The following is a 19,417-nucleotide window of genomic DNA, read 5'->3' on the forward strand; positions in this document are numbered from 1 at the left end:
AGTCACAGAAGCTGGGTGCCAGGCAGCTGAACTGCTCTTTTAATTAAATCTGGTTTAGGAAATGATACGATCTTGGCAACAACAGTATCTGCTAATTGTAACTGCTTGTTCTGAATTTGTTACTCAGTTGAGTTACACTGGCACTAAATGTTCCTCCTAACATGTTTTTCCCTCCCCGGTAGCACGATGAATCATGCAGGACTTATTTTCTGTGCGAGCTGGTGCAGCCCAGGCCCAGCTAGGAGAGGAGATTTAAGTGGAAATCAGAAATATGAGTGATGGTCCAAATTCAGCTGGACATGCAAACACTCATTTCCCTATTAAGCACTGGTGGGTGGTTTGTTTGTTTGTTTGTTTGTTTGTTTAAACCCTGTGACTCAGCACATTCTTGGGCTGTGTTTTGGAATTTACACGGGGTTAAACACTAGATTGAGTCAGGGTTTGGATTTCTGTCACTGTCCCAGCTATATCACAGAACCTGTTGGACATGGAGCTGTTACAAGCACTTGAGCAGTAAAACCCCCAATGTTTCACCAGATATCTACAGTCTTAGAGCCATGTACTGGCTAATTTTATGTGCAACTATGTTGAACTAACTCCTGATCTAATAGGGAAATTGTTATTTGGAAAAGACAAATCAGTTGCCCTACCTGATTGTTGGTATGTCCAAAGTGTGTGTCAGTGGGAGAAGTGGTTTTTTAAAAGCTGCAGCAGTTCTGTGTCAGTATTTGTGTCCCAGAAGCCACCAGTGATCAGAAGCAAGCACTGAATTCAGCACTGCCAGGCCAGAGGGGCAGAATCTCCAGACAAATGCAGGTGGCATCACCATGCACAGGACTCTGGAGAGGTTTGCTTCATAGTCTAGACCAAGATTTTGTCTGATTTATCATCTCACTGGGCCTACTGTAGAGAATTACCAGAAAAAAAAAAAAAAAAAAAAAAAGTGAAAAATAAAAAATCAGATGAGCCTGCGCATAAACCAGCAGAAATTGCACTTTTAATGGGGCAAATATAAATGCCTGTCATCTAAAGTCAACTTGTTCCTCTTGTTGGAATATTCCCATGAATAATCCACTGCAGATTCTCTGATTTGAATCATAAGGTCAATAGCAAGATAAACCCAAGAGATTAATTCCAGTCACGCCATCCCAGTGGTGCCAGCAGCTGTGCTTTTCTCCACTTCAGCTGTGCAGGAGGGAGGGGAGCAGCTCAGCTCCCAAATGGCTGCAGAACTCTGCGGGTGGCTGGGTCTGGATGTGCAGGTGGGAGATGGGGCAGTGCCCACCCGTGTCCCCAGGCTCCCCATGGCACCAGGCTGGGCAGGAGGCGTGCCTGCCAAAAGCTGGTGAGTGCTCATTCACTGAGCTTTGCCCCACCACAAGGACATGGGGACCTTGGCCAGATTTAAGAAGTGGAGTAATGAAAGCTGGAAATCTGATTAAAAACTAATTTAGGCCTTGATTAATCTCAGTGTTTAAATACATTCCCGAAATTCAGCGTGTCAGAGCCCTGTGGGGATCCAGGGCGCTCTCGCTGGGGCTGGCATGGGCCATGAACACACAGGTGCCTGTGCACACCTGGGGCATGGAATTCACTGAGCACCTTCACACCATCCAAAGGGTCACGTTGTACAAAACCATCCAGTCTGTCCTTAAAGGAGATTGTGACCTCTGCAAAGCCTTGTTGATTCCTCCATGATCCTTCATGGGTATCCCAAAAGGGACATCTCCCATTTCCACCAGAAAATAACTCCCACTGCCTCTCTGGCAATCATTCCCCTCATTCTTTACTGTTTATACCTTTGGATACTTCTGAGCTATTGTCACACTTTCAAGAACTCAATTTTTTCTCTTTTTTCCAGAGAAACCATCACCATTCAACACAAAATATAACACCAAGGCTGTTTGATATGATCAGTAAGCTTGGGTTTTGTTTTTTTTTTTTTTTATTCCTCATTTTTATTTTAAATAATTATATGAAAAAGAAGTTTGAAGACTTTTGCTGCCTAGTATGATATGTTTACAGTCTGCAGACCACAACTGCATTTCAAGCAAATGCTCTTGCAAACAGTATGTGTTTTATACAAAGCAGTGCAATTTGTCAGGTACAGATTGATCATCTGGCTGCAGGCAAACTTTGAAAGCTGTCACATACAGCGGTTTTATTTTAAGCTTGTTACTGGCTTTAAATACAGAATTTGGATTTGTGTCTGCATGCCTGGTGGGTGAGCTGTGGTGTGTACCACACCACACTGGTGTGTAGCCCTGAAAGAATGCATCCTAATGCCTGGCTCAGGATATTCATTGCAAGAACACTGGAAACTCAAAGGCAAATAAAATACCAAGTGTGTTTGCGCCAGCAGAAGCTGGTTTGTCTGTTACTCATTCAGTGTTAGGTATTCAGCAAAATGCATGAGTGGTAGAGACAAAGTTTATTCCTAGTAGTCATAGAGAAGAATGAGCATTTATCAGTGAATAAACTCTGACTTTTTTACATTCTCCCAACCTCCAGCTCCATGGGGATTTTTTGGAGCTGGCTCTGTTGTGTTGGCTGCTGCTTATACCTATGCCAGGAGAGAGGATAGCACTGGAACCTATGCTGTTGCTTTGCTTCGTGTATTTTGCTGATGCACACATGTCCATGTTTCTGTCAGTGGTTTTGGGAACAGCCCAGGCCAGGTCCAGGTCCCTGTGTAGATGTGTTTGATGGGGTCTCCAGGCTCTGTTCCCCATGTAGATGTATTTGATGGAGTCTCCAGGCTCTGTTCCCCATATAGATGTATTTGATGGGGTGTCCAGGCTCTGTTCCCCATGTAGATGTATTTGATGGGGGTTTCCAGGTCCAGGTCCCTGTGTAGATGTGTTTGATGTTGTCTCCAGGCTCAGGTCCCTATTATGATGTGTTTGATGGGGTCTACAGGCTCCGTTTCCTGTGTAGATGTGTTTGATGGGATCTACAGGCTAAGTTACCTGTCTAGATGTATTTGGTGGGGTTTCCAGGCTCATTTCCCCCTGTAGATGTGTCTGATGGGGTCTCCAGACTCAGTTCCCCCTGCAGATGTGTCTGATGTGGTCTCCAGACTCAGTTCCCCCTGTAGATGTGTTTGATGAGGTCTCCAGGCTCAGTTCCACCTGTAGACATGTTTGAGGGGGTCTCCAGGCTCAGTTTCCCCTGTAGATGTGTTTGATGGGGTCTCCAGACTCAGTTCCCCCTGTAGATGTGTTTGATGAGGTCTCCAGGCTCAGTTCCACCTATAGACATGTTTGAGGGGGTCTCCAGGCTCAGTTTCCCCTGTAGATGTGTTTGATGGGGTCTCCAGACTCAGTTCCCCCTGTAGATGTGTTTGATGAGGTCTCCAGGCTCAGTTCCACCTGTAGACATGTTTGAGGGGGTCTCCAGGCTCAGTTTCCCCTGTAGATGTGTCTGATGGGGTCTCCAGGCTCAGGTCCCTGTCTAGATCAGTTCGATAGGGTCTCCAGGCTCAGTTCCCCCTGTAGATGTGTTTATGGAGTTTCCAGGCTCTCAGTTCCCTGTGTAGATGTATTTGATGGGGGAGGCCTGTCCCTCCAGGGTCAGGCTGTCGGTCTCATTGAAGGTGTCGCTTTCCCCGGCGCGATTGGCGCTCTTCGCCCGGCTCACCCGCGACTGCAGCCGCTCGTGCTCCTTGCGCAGCTCGGAGTAGGAGTGGGAGAAGGTGTGGAATATCGAGGTTGCGGGGAAGGACATGATGAGGATCCCGCTGAGGATGCTGCTGAGAGCCACCATCTGTCCCGGCACGCTCCGCGGCACCATGTCCCCGTAACCCACGGTGGTCATGGAGATGATGGCCCACCAGTACGAGGCGGGGATGCTGGTGAATTCCAGCACCCTGCCCGACTCGTTCTCAGCCAGGTACACCAGCGGGGAGAAGAGGGTGACGGCCACGCAGAGGAAGAGCAGCAGCAGCCCGAATTCCCGCGTGCACTTGCGCACGGTGAGGCCCAGGGTCTGCAGGCCCAGGGAGTGCCGGGCAAGGCGCATGACGTAGAGGATCCTCAAGGCACGTAAAACCCGTAGCACCAAGCCCACCTTCTCCAGGTACGTGTTGCTGCTCGGCCTGTCCTCCTCCTCGCTGGAGTCGTCCTCGGAGAAGATGAGGGAGGCGTAGTAAGGGGAAATGGCCAAGAAGTCAATGATGTTCAGGGGTCCTTTGAAGAACTGACACTTGCTCCTGGCCTGGATGAAGCGGAGGCAGAACTCCAGGGAGAACCAAGCCACGCAGATGGTCTCGATGACGAAGATGTAATAGCACTTCTGGGAACACTCGCCCTGCCACAAAACAGAGAGGGAAACAAAGGAACAGCCTGTGAACCAGCATCCAAAAACACTGAGGGAGAAGCAATATGGATCTGCCTGAGTCACTGGTAGCAAAAATAAACAAACCCCAGCTCACAGGTAGTGTGGCAGCTGTCCTTCAGTTCCACAGAGAATACTGAGCGCACAAAATAGCTGAACAAACAGATTTAACTTCCTCCCTCATTTCACTGTGTTGCTTCTTGCAACCTACTAGAATGAAACTCATCTATGTATGAAGTCCTGGCATGCAGGCTGTAAGTCCTGAATGCTGCAGACAGGTAGAAAAATTATAAATGAAAAGCCTCATAAAATCAAGCCTGCCCTATTAAATTAATGGCTGGCCTGTTTCTTCTAAATGCAGCTAAGTACTTTGCAAGTTCTCATGTGAAAACATCTTGAAAATGAGAGTTCATTAACACAGCAATCTATTTCTAGGGTGAAAAACAAGTGTACCTGTATAAACAATAAGATCTGTCCCATGAGAATCAGTGAAGAAAATACGTAAACAATTCAAGAATAGAGAGATTTGATGGACAAGTAAAATACCTTTTACTAATCAATACAGTAATTGACAAGAAAGTTATCAACAAATTAAAGTTGCCCACGAGGCCTGTAAAAACTGTATTAAATGAGCTGTGTGAATAAAAAATTTACTTTTCCCACATGAAGAAAATGGAGTCATGGCAGACTTTTTACAACACTGAATAACTCAGAGTTTCTACTTGGGAGTAACAAGTCTTTTTGTGTTATAGAATTGGCCAGTAGAGGTTCCCCCTCAGGAGTGAGTTTTACCCTGCCCAACCCTCAGAACAATTTAGCTCTGTAGCACCATATGGGGATTTTTCCTTTCTGCAGAGTAAGCTGCCAAGTCCATATTTCACCCCTAAAAAGAAACAGCACAGAAGCTGCTGAAGGCCTGGCTCTGCATGCAGGGTCAGGCTGTGGCTCCATTTGCAGTCAGGGCTGGAGCACATTGGTGTTTGCAGAGCTGCTGACTGGGCTCGCTGAGATTGCCTGCAATCAGCAGTTGTGCTGTGCTGTGCAGTGCTCACTCCTTCTGAGCCCTGAATTATTTGTACAGTGCAGCCTAGACTCTGCACAAACCTGCCTCTGGTCACTCCAGTGATGGGGCCTCTGAATTATTCATTGCTCCCATCAAGATTTATTTCATTTTTTGTTAGCTGGGCTGAATTTCCAGTACATCTGTTATTTATTTGCCTTTAGACATTTGCAGGTGGCATTTCTCTCAGATCATCATGGGGTTTTCCCTATTCCTTCCTTAGAAAATAGAAGAAAAGAAATTTTGTTTGCTGGAAGGTTTAACCATGAAGATCTAGGCTGTCTTTTGAACTGAGCCTGAAATTTCAAGGTGTAGCAATGTAGAGACTGTTTGGGAGATTTTTAATTCTTGCCACCCTCAGTGACCCCAGTATTCCCTATGGAAATCTATATTTACTTAGTGAAGGCAATTTATGCTGTCAGCATAATGAGAACATGCTCATTGCCTTCACATTGGGAGATGGATTTCATCCCAAGAGTTTGCATGTGAATGTTTTATATATTAAGAACATTTGTATATATTACAGAATGCACCTGACTTGATTTATATAGAATATCCCTCTCTAATGTCAGTCTCTTCAAACATTCTTCATCCTTTTGAATACCTTGTTCAAAAGCAACAAATATTGAAATAAGAGAGGGTAGGGAAGGAAATATCAGGGACCAAATCCAATTTCTGTTTCTCCCAGTAGTTCTGAGCATTTTTACATCTCAGTGTTTTATGTTGCTTTCAGAACTGCTGTCCAAAGAACAGGCAGAGCACACCGACTTCAAAGATTTGTTCTCACCAAAACACTGAAGCCCCTGTGTCGGTGGGAGAGTTCAATTTTATTTTTGCCACCACATTCCCATTAATTTACTTTCAGTACTGCTCAAATACCCTGATCCATGCAAGCCTTTTTTTTGCCTAAACATCAGATAAAGAAATCCCTGTGCCACAGCACCTTCTGTACAATTCCTCTTTCTAAGCAAACCAGGCACATTTGGAAATCCTATGTTCAGCACCTGCCAACACAAACCACAACAAACTCCCTCCCTTGACCTCACCATTAACTAGAGAAGAATTCTGGGTTTTATTTCCAGATTTTTGAGTCAAGTTTTCACTGAGCTCCTTCTCCTCCTGCTGCAGTTCTGCTCACGGTGGAGTGGGAGCTCTAAAAGCTCCAAGCTGGGGTGGTGCTGACTGTGAGCAAGAGGGGAAGATGAGGTTTTATTCATAACTGACCACAACATATTTTGGGAGGTCTTTTTCAACCAAACCATCTGCCTTCAATCTGTACTCAACCTGTCACTGACTTTGATGGGAGAACAACTGTGACAGGGCCCAGCAGTGAGTATGTAACTCTTTATACTTTATTCATCCTGCAGATTTACTTTTCAACAATGCAAGAATTTGTCAGGATTTATGGAACTTGCCTCCAGCAGAAATTCTACACCCTATGATATAAATGTAATAAAATGAGTGCCTGGTATTGATCTTCTGTATGAAATGAGCATTTGGCTCAGCAATGAATGAAACAATATTTTGTGTGTAAAAATATATATACTGAGCCTGGTATCTGAAATATTGAGTGGTTTCTTAGATTTATAAACTAGCTCAAAGAAGCAAAGGAATTGTTTCAAACTCCTCTACCACCAGAGATAGTCAAAAATTCAAGCTGCCTTTTGATTATTCCCCTCTGATGTGTAAGAGAGTGGCTTATTTTCCATGGTCTCTTATGTGCTGGAGTTGATGATGTTACAGTGAGATTGCTCATTTTAGGATATTTCTGTTAAATTGTCTTTAAATAGGAAAAAACCTGAAGGTTCATAATAAAATAGAAGAGCAATACTGAGCCCAGTTAACCCAGTTCCCTCAACAGCCAGAGGAAACAAGTGCCCAAGGCAACTCTCCTGGCTTCAGTTTTCCATTCACAGAATCCCAGAATGGTTTGGGTAGCAGGGACCTTAAATCCATCTTAAACCCTTAAACCAGCTTGCTCCAAACCCTGTACAACCTGGCCTTGGATACTTTCAGGGATGGAGCAACAAAAAAGCAATTTATTCATTAATTGTGAATTCCAGATAAACGTGCTTGAGATATGTGCCACTCACAAGATAAAAAGAGATAAATTTCCCAGCCTCTTAGTTTGCCAGGAAACATTAATTAAAGTGTAATGGCATCTAGGATAACAAAAATAATCAGATTCCAGGGTTATGCAGCACTAGCCTAACTTACAACAGGTATAAATCTCATCTAGTGAAAATAATATCTTTACATGCATCAATAATTTTAGTTATGCCCAGAAACACTGAATCAGAATTTCCCCTGCAGACTATATCTCTCATCCATCCATGCTGGTTTCCAGATGCTGCTCCCTTTTTTTATGTAGACAAGGGAAAATTTTATTATTATTGAATAACTGTATGACACCACCAAGGAACTCCTCTTGCTCCTTCAGGGTCTGCTCTGTGCTGATCCTTTTTGTCCCACCTGTCTGCCCACCAAGACAACTGACAATTAAAATATGCTGTGGAAAACTTTGAATCATTACCTGATCCACCAGTGAGTTTCCTACTGCCAGAGATTTACCCCAAATCCTTTTGCAGTGGGTATTTACCCTTAATCTGAAGTACAGTGAGGGAAGAAATCCTGTTATTTCCCTCATGTTGGGAGGGCAGTGCTGCAGCTGTGTGAGGATAAAATTGGAGAGGTACCAACCTTCTGCCCTGGGTGGGATTGACTCTAAGTGGAAGTTTATTGGCAGCAGTCTGAGCCTGTTTTCTGTGGTGTGTAATTTAGGGTTTCCCACAATGCATAAAAATGAATCTAGGAGGTAAAACAAGCAAAACTACAGCATTTCCTGTGATCTCCTTCATGTGTTTGCCAGGGATCTCTGCTCAGGATGGTGTCAGTGATTCCAAGTGTTCCTTGATGATCTCTTCCCAAGTTAAATAGCCAAAGTTCAAATGATCTATTCCCAAGTTAAATAGCATATGATCTATTGTGTCAAATGATCTATTCCCAAATTAAATAGCAGAAGTTCCTCATATGCTTCTAGAACACTTTGCTAATAAGCCCAGCTTGATCAGTATCTGGATTATTTCAGAATCATATCATATTTCCAGAGCTTTGGCATGGAAATCAATACGTACCTCAGCACAAGGTATATGTGCTGCTTACACAGCACACTTGTGAGAAAGGAATCTCCTGTTATTTATGAAGCCAAGCTGATAAAAGTCCTTGAACCCAGCTAGAAGTCATGACTGAGCCCCTGTATGCAAACACTGCTATTTCCAGAGCATGTTTATGGGAACCAGCTGGCTCATCTTCATAAGGCAGATGAGCAATGGGCTGAAGGATCCCAGCCCTGCTCCCAGCCAGCTCTGCCCGAGCTGCAGCAGTGATTGCTCCCGAGGAAAGGCTGCCCTGTGCTCAGCCAGCCACACCTAATGGAGCCAGAGCCGGGCAGGGAAGGAGCTCAGAGAGCATGTGCTCCATCCTCTTGGAGTCCTAGAGGAGCTTCCCCAAAAACAGGACCTGCACCTTCTCATCCCTCTGCAGTGGAAGGACAGAGTGCCAGAATGTCACTGTTCACACCAGGAGCGTGCTTGGCTCCGTGGCTGATGCAAGGTCACGGTTCACATCTGCTAAATTTATCCTGGCAGGGGCAGGTTTTGTTTGGCACAGTCAAGCTGCTGCCCGGATCCTTCCTGTGATGCACACATTGCTCTGTGGACAGAGGCCAGTGTCCACCAGAGTGGCAGCAGATGGGATCAGCCTGTCCTGCAGCTCCCGAGCTGCCTTCTGCCAGCCTGTGCTGTCCAGCACATGTCCCAGCAGGACTGCTCTTCCTGCAGCCTGGCCCTTTGGCCAAAAGCAGCCAAATCACCCTCTAGGTGCAGGATTTGGAAGTAAAACCAGCAGGAATTTCCCTCTCTAAGCCCAAGGTTGTCATTTCCTGTGTGGGGGGCTGTTTTCCAGCATTTTGCATTTCTCAGTGACACCTGGGCAATGCATCCTGGTCTAGAGCTGCTCCCTGAGCAATTCCCTCTGTGTGAAAAATACTAACTAATGGGATGGTGAAAAAACAAGCTCTGGTTCTTCCCACAGACCCAAGGAGTGGGAATACAGGGGAGTCTGCAAGTCTAGAGAAGGGTTAGGAAGGAGCAGAGGCAGAGCAAGACCTGGGTGTAGGGAACTGAGCCACCCAGCTGGCTCCAAGCTGTTTTTATGCCGTTGGCAGCAGGAAATGAGCAGATACAGGGCATAAATCCCTTTTGGCTGTGAAGTGATGGCTTGGTTAGGAAATGTGGTGCCAGTCTGTGTTCCCTGCATACCTGAGCTCCGGGATCCAGCTGCAGTGCTGCAGGTAGTGCTGAATCACTGCGGCCGCATTGACGCTGCTATTTGAATAATTAAACCACGCTCTGCTGAATCAAATGATGGGGAGGGAGAGCTTGAAAACCCTGTGTTATGGATCACATCAGCACTTGGATTTATGGTTTCAGCCCGATGCAATAAAATCAGAAGGTTACAGCCTGCTGAGAAAGAGACTCTAACCTGATTTAGGGAATGATGAGCTTGTTAAAGCAGTGCTGTGTATTCTGAGAACACAGTGAGTTTCCACTTGTTCTACCTGATGGAAAAGAAGCCTGGACTTAGGAAAAGAATTACTACAACTAAACTAAACTGATAGTGATACTGGTATTGTATTAATATGGACATTGGAAAGAACAGAGAAAGAAATCAATGCTCTGTGTCCAACAAATAACTATCCCCTCTGGGGCAGAAGTGTACCTAAAATAAAATGTTACAATTAACTTTTAAACTTTAGTCTGCAAACACTGTGACAGTCAGCCTGAAGAATCTGATTTTGATTTAAACCAGTTGGTGACTCCAAAGTGTTGGTGTCAGCAGAAAGATGTGAAAGAACAAACTTTTTCTTGTTTTTTCTAGTAAGGAATCTAACAGACAAGTTTGTAACTGTAAAGAGCAGTCTAGCCAAAATGACAAGGAATTTATCTGGACTAGGGAGGATAACCTTCAACTGACAGTTTTGCTGCTGGTCCAAGCATTTTGCCTGTTACTGTTTCTTTGTTTCTTTTTTTTTCAGTGGATTTTAAATTGTTCAGAGCAGAAATTCCTCTTTATTTTATATTATAAAATATTATATTACTTATATTGTAACTCTGGAGTACAGGGGGTCCCAAATCTGTTTTAAGGGAAGATACTGGCGCTAATGAGAGGTGCTGCCACTGTGGGAAGGAACTTGGAGGAGAAATTAGTTTCAAACAGAGTTTCCCAGAGATGAAGTGCCTCTGTGAAAGGCAACACCCATCTTCCCAAAACGGGCATTTATTAAATTATTGTCATGAAAGACTCACCTGTGCTGAGGCCCTCGAGGAGAGCCAGGTGAGGGGAGTGAACAGGCTTTTGTAACTATTACAGCCCTGAAAGCAGCAGGAGGGGAAGAAATCCTGATTCCCAGCGAGGGCCACGTGCTGGCACACTGCACAGCTGTTGGTGCAGTGCCCAGTGCAGAACAGCTGGAACAGCTGGAACAGCTGGGGGTCCCCCCCAGGGTGGCGTGCAAAGCTCAGAGCCTCAGCACTGCTGGGACACAGCCAAGAGGGGATGGACATAAAGCAAACAAATAATGTCTATCTGTGCTTTCTGAACACTGGGCACTGGCTTTGGAAAGCCAGGCAGGATCCAGGGTTTGTGCAGACGCTGGTTTTGTGTGGCAGGGGGGTGAGCTGATGCTCAGCAGTGCCCACCCCTGCAGTGCCCTTTTGGCTGTGCAGAGCAGGGCTTCAGTGACAGGAACTTCATCAGAGCTGTACAGGACAGAGTCAGTGCTGAATTGTGCAGTTCTGGGGGTGGGTGCCTGGGAAATGGTCACTGATCCTGTGCAACTCTGAAATCAGGGTCTTAGTGTGATGGTGCAATTTCAAGTTCAAAGCTCCCGGTGTTTCTGGCCTCAAAAAAAGGCAGAACCCTTAAAGCAATAATTCATAAATATATATCAAAGTCCCAGGCCTGACTATTCTGCTTTCTGTTGTTTAATGGCTTCTTATTTAACCTTTCTTCAAGCATTATTCATTTAACTAATTCAGTCCATGAAGCACATAAATAGCTGGGTTTCACTGTCCTGGGTACACCCAGACCAGGAGGTTTTTGGTGCTCCAGTGAAGCACATTTTCCTACTTTCCTTGCTGATGAAAATGGCCAGAAAAAATCAGAATTGCACTGGATGCTTGGACAATTTAAGAGAGGGATTGTCTGCAGAAAGTGACCTGATACGAACCCAGAATAAAGTGCTTGAGCAGATGCAATAAAGCCAAAGCACATCCAGCTTTATTTTGTTCCAAGTATTTTCAAGTCATATATTGCAGTATATTTATAGATGGGCATGTATTACACATATGCCTTTATAGTATTACACTTTAAATGAGCATTACATTTTCTTTCTCTTCACTGTGAGGCAAATAAATTAGGTTTTTCCCCCATAAAGTAAAATTATTCCAGTTTTAAAGGAAGCCTGTTTCTTGGCACCTTCCCCTGGTGTGCAAGCCAAATATTCTTTAGCATCATACAGAAAATTTCAGCAACATCAAGCATTAAGAAACTAATCGGGGCCTCCAGAATAATGGCGTAGAATATAAAAAATAATTTAAAAGTGGTTCTATATGTTAAGTACTGTGTTCTCCTCATCTGTTCATGTTTTCTGGATTCTAAGTGCAACCAGAGACTAGAAACTTACTCTTTTAAAAGGAACTTGGCTTTCACATAATCAAATTATCTCAGGAAAAGATTTTTAAAAATGGGTATTCTGTGTTTCGGGATAAAACCTTCACATGAAACAACACTGGTCGCAGCTTATGATGATTTTGTTTCATTAGGTCCTATAAAATACCTAAAGTAATTCTGAGCTTCTCAAGGTCGGTTAAGAGCAAACACAAGAATTAGTAGTAACAAGGGTGGGGAATGGAAATATCTGGGGGTTTTCTTCTCCCTGACCTTAATTTGCTGCCTCCCTTAAGGACAGACCTTGCTGTAGCCATCCTGCTGAGTCATTTCCCTAGAGGATGCCAATTTTAGGGACTCATTAAATGAAATATCTCATCCCAAGGGAAGTCCCAAGAGTACTTCAAAGTGCTCTCCCTCTCCAGGCCCTTCTGCAGTGGTTTTATCCCACAGTTGTCTGGTGTAATGATGTTTTTCTTTCCTTTGGGTTGGATGTGCTGAGCAGTGGCTGTTTTAGTGACCCCTCTTAGATCCTGGCTGGGACTTTTGGGGGGCTTTGATGGAACTTTTGTCCTGTCTCTAGAGGGATGATCTGAATTTCTTCATTTGAGTGTAATATTGGTGAATTTTGTCACTTCAGCTTTACTATCCTGTATGCTTGGTCTCCAGCTCAGATTTGCAGTTCTCTCAGGCTGCCTGTTCAGATCAATAACAGATTTCCTCACCTCTAAATATGCCTTTTTTTCTATCCCTACATGCCTTGATTACTGCATGTTGATGATATTAAATCTGCCTTTTTACCAGACAGTTTGAACTCCATAAAGAACTGATGCAAATACCATGGACAAGGATATATTTCCACTGGAAAATGGGATAATTCTGTTGCCTTACTCCTAACTAACATAACCTTGTTACTGATGACTCCTCTTTCCTTAGCCTCATAAATAATAAAACCTTTTGTATATTTACTTCACGGTCAGACTCAAACTTGAGCTCACCAGAGCAGTTCCTTTGCTCCTCCACATTTCTCCTGAACTTTTTGCTCACCCTTCACCTGGGACTGCTCTCTCTGGGCTGGGATTCACATCATGTCCATATATAATATAAACTTACAGAAATGTTCGGCCAAATCCGGGTGGGTTTTTTTCTTTTTTTTTTTCATGGGGAGGTTCCTAAATGGCATTTTGCACATTCTGGAGTGTGTCAGTTATAACAACTAAATAAAGGAGGTTTTATTTCGCAGTCAGCTGCATCCCTGACTCCAAGCTCCCCCTCGCATCCCCTCTGCTGGCCCTGGCGATGGCTCTGCCTTCCCCCCTGGTTGCCAGGGTGACTGGGTTTCCCTGATGCAGATGCTCCCTGCTGGCTCCCTGCCACCCCTCTCCCGGAGACAGAGCCGAGTTTCCACTTTCCCTCGCATGCTGAGGACTCCTGGCTGCTCCTCTGCTGCTCTCCTCCTTCCTGAGCACACCTGGCTCAGCAGCTGCTGCCAGGACCAGGGATCTGCTGTGCCTGCAGGGTGGGATCAGCAGCCTCTGAGCCAAGTGAGTGAAGTGGAAGTCACCTTGCTTTATTTTTCCTCTTTTTTTTTTTTTTTTTTTTTTTTTTTTTGACTCTGATCCTTCTCGAGCTGGAGTCCAGCCAGTTTTCACTCTCTCAGTGTGGCTGTGGTGAGGAGGAGGAACAGGACCCTAGAGTGGTACATATGCAGCAGAGGTAAAGCCTTTTTTGTCTGTTTTTCAGAATGGGTAGTATGGATAAATTCAATTTCCAGGGTTAGTGACATTGGAAAAGGGATACTTGCAGTACTTTTGAGGACATTTACCTCAGAGCTTTTGCCAGGGTTTAACTCAGAATTGACTGAACCTCACGATAGGGCATCTTTGAATTCAGGTGTGGAATTTCAGATTGTTCAGAAACTTTGTGAAAGAATTCAACTGTTTTCTGTCACTGAGCAAACAGATATCAAATCAACTTTGTGCTCAGCCTAAAAGCAAAAATTTCAGGTCCTGCACACCTTTTTCAGGTTGCTGGTAAAGGTGACCCCATCTTGGATTCATTCTCCGAGGTCAGTTCTGAGTTACAAATCAACGAAGAGTTGATTTTGCTAAGTATGACTCAGCTGTAGCCAAGAAATCCTAATTTTAATAAATTAACTTCATGGAGTTATTTGTCCAGCTCTAGGTAAAATGTTCTTTTGAGATCTCAGTAAGGAAATCTTAGTTGTTGCAGGCTAAGAATTTAGGGATGGAAATTTAGGGATGCAAAACTGCTTATTGATAGTTCAGTCTCTGCTTTTCCACAAGGCATGAGTATTTTGTCTCATATATTCCCCTACATTCCCTGTGGCAGAACATCACATAATTCAAGGAACAGGACTTTTAATACTCTGTATTCTGGGGCACAATGACAAAGTGCATGAGGCTGGTGCTGTAAGTGTAAATTATGCAATGTTTCCAAATATTTGGACAAATGTGGTCCTTTCCTCAAGTTCATCCTTCATCCTCTCCCCTGCACTTTCAACAATCCATCTTTTGAGCTTGTTTCAATGCAGTTTGCTTGTTTTTAAAGTACTGATATATATGCAAATCTCTAAGAAGTAATGTCATCCTTGTTTTATAAGAAATCCAGGAACTGCAGCTCCCAGACACACTTATAACCCTCAGCATGCTTTTCTTTCTAACTTAGTAATTTATTTTTTAAACACACAACCCCTTACATCCAGCAGAGCTCTGCTCATGTGCTGGTTCTTTTACATGGGACTTATTTATCAAAGCTTTTCCTGCAGTGGTTGGGAAATGAAGATAAAAAGCATCGAGCCACTTCCATTAACAAAGTTAGTAGGAAGAACTTGCTGGAGCAGAGTTTGTAATGTTTGTACATTGAGCTGGAAGAAAGATATTCTATATTTAAAATACTTCCTTGGAAGAAGCATTGGAACAGCTTTTCCTGTGATCACAGTTTTTCCTTTTTTCAGCTAAAAAGTAGTAGAATAGCTGAGGAAGGCTGCAAGAGCACCAGGCTTATTCCTGACAGGTTGGAGCCTTCCTGGGCAAGCTGAAGTCAGTATCCAAGGGGTTAAAATGGAAAAGGGAATGATCTTAGATTTCAGCCTCCTGTGCAGGTCTCAGCTTTACTCAGACATCAAATATCAGGACATACTTTAATCATGACAAGGCTGCTTTGACCAGGAAGGTAGATACAGATTTTTATCTTGTGTACACCAGGCTGTGCTATAAATGTAAAAATTACTTTATTCATCAATATATGACACTCTGAGGAGTGTCTTGTCTTACAGCAGGGGTTGGGGCAGGGGGTTTATTTGACACAGATTTCCTCAGCACTTTTGGAAGGGCAATTTGCAAATGAAGTGCAGGATTCATTACAGAGATTAGTCAAGGTTATTTGATGAAATTGGACGTTACCACATCCGAAATAACTTTGGGTTTTTACTTTTCTTCTGGTCTATTATTACAAAAATAAATCTTTTAAATGCTGAAATATTTGCGGTCATGTTATGGAGAAGATCCTTCGTGAGTGATACAAGCTTGCTTTATTTGCCCTGAATTAATGTGGATGAGATCTTTGAGAAGAGTTTAAATGCAGTTAGCAATTCAGATAGTGCTTGGTATTGCTCCTACAATATGTACATATATATGGGGAAAATACAGAATTCTCTTAGCATGGAATTATGATGTTTTGGAGGCACAGCTTTTATGTATCAGTATGTGCAAAAATACTTCATCTGCCTCTCATCCTTCAATCTTTATGCAACTACTGAAATGTAACATATAAAAATTAATGAATATTTCTCCCTCTTTAAGCATCTGAAAGTTTTATCACAAGGGAAGATATCCAGCTGTTTTAAAAGTAAAGATGTCAGAGGAAAATATTTCTGTAGCTGATGTGTCCAAAGGAGAGCTTGCCTGTAACTAGAGAGTGAAGCATCTTGAAAACTCCACAATGTCAGTTTGAGAGTCAGTGCTAACAAGTTAATCTTACACTGGCAGCTGCCTCTCAAGAAGGAAAAATCATCCTATACTGAAGAGCTGAAATATCTGCTCTGTCCAAAAGCTTTCTTGTATTCTAGCTAAAAATCAGTATAATATTTGTTCCCATTATCCTTAACATGATATCACTTGAAAATGATAGAATTTATTTGAGCCATAGCTGCGTTTTCTGTCCCAGACTGTGCCTTCAGCTCTGTGGTTAGACCAGTTAAGAAGGACTGACTTACCCTGTCTTCTTCAGCTCTTAAGTCTGGCATTGTGCTCACACAAAGGCTGACAGCTGTGGTGGCCACAAAGAGGATGGAGAGACAAGCAAAAACTTTGCCTGGCAGTCCTGACTGGGGATTTTCCACCATATCTCTGAGTCTGTTCATGAACTGCCCGAATCTGGTTTTCTCATCCAAGACACACGAAGCCTCCTTGCTCCTCCGGAGCTCCTCTTCTTTGCGGATCTCGGCCAGCTCCTGCAGCTTCTGGAACAGTTTCCGAAAGCAGCAGTTCTCCAGGTTGGATTCCTCAATGCCCCAGTACCTCAGCTCCTCCTGGAAAGACAAGGCACACATGTCTCTCAGGAGCATCAGCTTCCCCGCTGCTAGGAAGCTGACAATCATCCCGAAAGCGTTGGGGTTCCTGTCGAAGAAGAACTCGTGGGTGTCCTCATCGTAATCGTCGCACAGCTGGATGATTTCTTCATAGCTGCTGCAAAGCTTTAGCTTGCTCAGTCTGGTCAGGGGAAACTCGTCTAAAGTACTCCAGGGCAGCAGGTACTTGATGCCTCCAACATTGATCATGATCTCTGTCTTCAGGTCGGCTGCAGACACTTGCTCGGGGTGGTAAATCCTCCTGGCTCTCTGGTAATGGACCCCCTTGACAGAAGGGGTTTCCACACAGATGGGAAGGAAGTGGCTCAAGGAATTGCAGGAGTTGTAGCTAATGTTGCTATAGTCTTGGTCGCTGCCTCTGGAGAGAATAGGCATCTCTAAGAGTTCTCACCGGGACATCCAGAGCAGCATCAGAGCAGGGGGATCTGTCAGCCAGAAGGTACAGGCAGCAGGAGAAAACATAGCAGAGGTTACTGCGAGGGAAAAGGTGTTTCCAGCCACTTTCCTCAATCGGGAAATCAATGAGCGCCTGTTTTGTAAGTAAAAGTCACCTCTGTGCTTCTCCCTGGAACCTGCAGCCCGTGAATGAGCTTTGCTTTGCTGCCTCATTGGTTGTCTGGCAACCCAGGCACGGAGCAGAGCCACAGCCTCATTCATAATTATCACCGAGGCTGGGGTGCCCGCAAATCCCAACGGGAGCACCTCGGGCTCTTCTCCGAGCACCTCTGGCCACCCTTACATCCTATTTTAGATCCTTATTTTCCGGTCGTTGTCGCATCGCTTTCTTATTTCTGTAAACCCCTAACCACACTCTAACTTAACTAAGCTGCTTAATAGTTATTAGAGAGAGAGTGGTCAATTACCTGCCGCGTTCTAATTGCTTTAACGGGACTGCTCAGATCGTGATTCCTCTGCCTCTCGCTGCACGCCCGTTCTGCCCTGCCTCTCGGGGGGATTGCAAGGATTAACTGGGAGAGGTTTAAAAATGCCTTAAATTCTGTCTAAATGATGTCTGTTCTCATCAACCCGACCTCGTGCCACTGCAAATTCCTGAGGAGTTAGAGGGGGACCTTTGCCCACCGCGGAGAAAACTTTGTTATAAGCACGCAGAAAGTGTTTTTCCATCTCGGAGAACTGAAATTTAAATTCTCCTTTCAGGGGCAAACCCCTAGTTTTGCCCGCAGTCCCTAGAGATTAAAAAGCACTTTTTTTTTTTTTCACCCCAAGTTAGAGAAGTGCAAAGTGCAAAGGAAAGTTTCCCGAAGTGACTTACCAGCGGAGCAGGGGCAGCTGGCGGAGCGGGGCTGCCCCGCAGGTGATGCTCACCTGCCGCGCACGGAGCAGGGGCCGGCAGCAGCTCCCGGGGGCATCGTCCGCTTCTGGTTACATGGAAAATCCCTGGAGCACTCTGGAGCTCTTTCCTCTCCCTCCTTCTCCTCTTTCCTGGAAGGGGAAAGCAGCCGGGTGTGTTGATGTAGCATATGTTGTGCTAAGGGATCCTCCCAAAGGTGTCCTGAGCGGCAGCTCCTCTCCTGGGTTTCCTGCTGGAGGATGCTGAGGGAGAGCTGGTGGATCCTGCCCTCTCCCTGTCCCTCCTCTCTTTCCCCCGGGACTGTCGATGTGGTCCTGGAAGAGGAGGGGAGAGGGAAGGGGGAAGGGCTTAGAAATAATCTCTCCAGCATCCCTCCGTGTATCCAGCAGGCAGCAGGCAGCAACTGGGTAAGAACATGGAGTACAAGTCCCCGGCTAATGAGGTTTGATAATCAGTAAATTCTGGCAAATCTACTTGATAAAACAATTTCAGTGTCTATTAACTCCTTCCATCATAGTCATGCTACGGTCGCTTGGTCTGGGGAAACCACTTCAGTTTGTCAGCAGCAGTTTCCATCACCTGCATCCCTCTTGAAACTGGGATTTGCTCTCTAATATCCCTAGATGGCAAGGGGAATTTGTAGGGTCCAGCATTCCTTTAACCATGAGGGAAATGCTTAAATTACCACTGCCTGGTCCTTTTCCAGATCTGCAGTGCTTTCCCAACAGCCAAGAACTTTTTCCTTTGCTCTTTACAGATGATGGGAAATCAAACCTTACCATTATCTCACTGCTCATGCATGGCTGTAGGGGGCTGGGATTGCTGTAATGCTTTTTGGTGCTGCAGTTGGGATGGCACAGATTTCACACAAATTCTGTTTGCTTTCACACAAATTCTGTCTGCTTGGCCTCGGGCAGAGGGTCCAAGAAACCTGGACTCAGGTTCTGTGGACAGGTATCCCCTGTGGGGCTCCCCAAAAAACCTTGACTCGTGGCTGTAGCCAGTGTGGCTGAGCTAAATTCTCTGAGGTGAATCCTGTCTCCAGAGAGATGTGAAATTTGTGGGATTTAAATGCTGTGGGAGTCCAGGACATCCCTCTGGCTGCCCTGGCTGTCTCCAGACCCTGGCAGGGGGCTCAGAGACCTTGGTACAAAGTCAAAAACAACCGTGGCTTCCATTTTAGCCCATGGAAAAAAACTTTGTATGAGGAATTACAAGCCACAGGGGTTTGAGTAGTGTGGTAGTTGAATTAACACAGGGTGAAAAAGTAGAATTTTAGGGTTTTAAAGGAAGGGGTTCAAAGGGACAAGATGAAGGGATTTGGGTGTGTCCTGGCATTCTTCTCCATCTTCTTGCCCTCCATGTCTGG

General features: G+C 44.8%; 1 protein-coding gene across 1 annotated transcript; it reads right to left on the reverse strand.

Moving 5' to 3' along the window:
- Positions 1–1,903: 1,903 nt before the first annotated feature.
- KCNG4 (potassium voltage-gated channel modifier subfamily G member 4) lies at positions 1,904–18,344 on the reverse strand. Its single transcript, XM_021541074.4, has 4 exons — positions 18,010–18,344; positions 16,362–17,161; positions 3,252–4,308; positions 1,904–3,091 (listed from the first exon to the last, which is right to left on the reverse strand). Exons 2-3 carry the CDS (start codon positions 17,109–17,111, stop codon positions 3,523–3,525), a joined length of 1,536 nt encoding a protein of 511 aa, XP_021396749.1. The 5' UTR covers positions 17,112–17,161; positions 18,010–18,344; the 3' UTR covers positions 1,904–3,091; positions 3,252–3,522.
- Between the last annotated feature and the right edge of the window lie 1,073 nt (positions 18,345–19,417).

Source organism: Lonchura striata, chromosome 11 (genome assembly GCF_050655825.1).
Source record: "Lonchura striata isolate lonStrDom1 chromosome 11, ASM5065582v1, whole genome shotgun sequence".
Classification (NCBI taxonomy): Eukaryota; Metazoa; Chordata; class Aves; order Passeriformes; family Estrildidae; genus Lonchura; species Lonchura striata.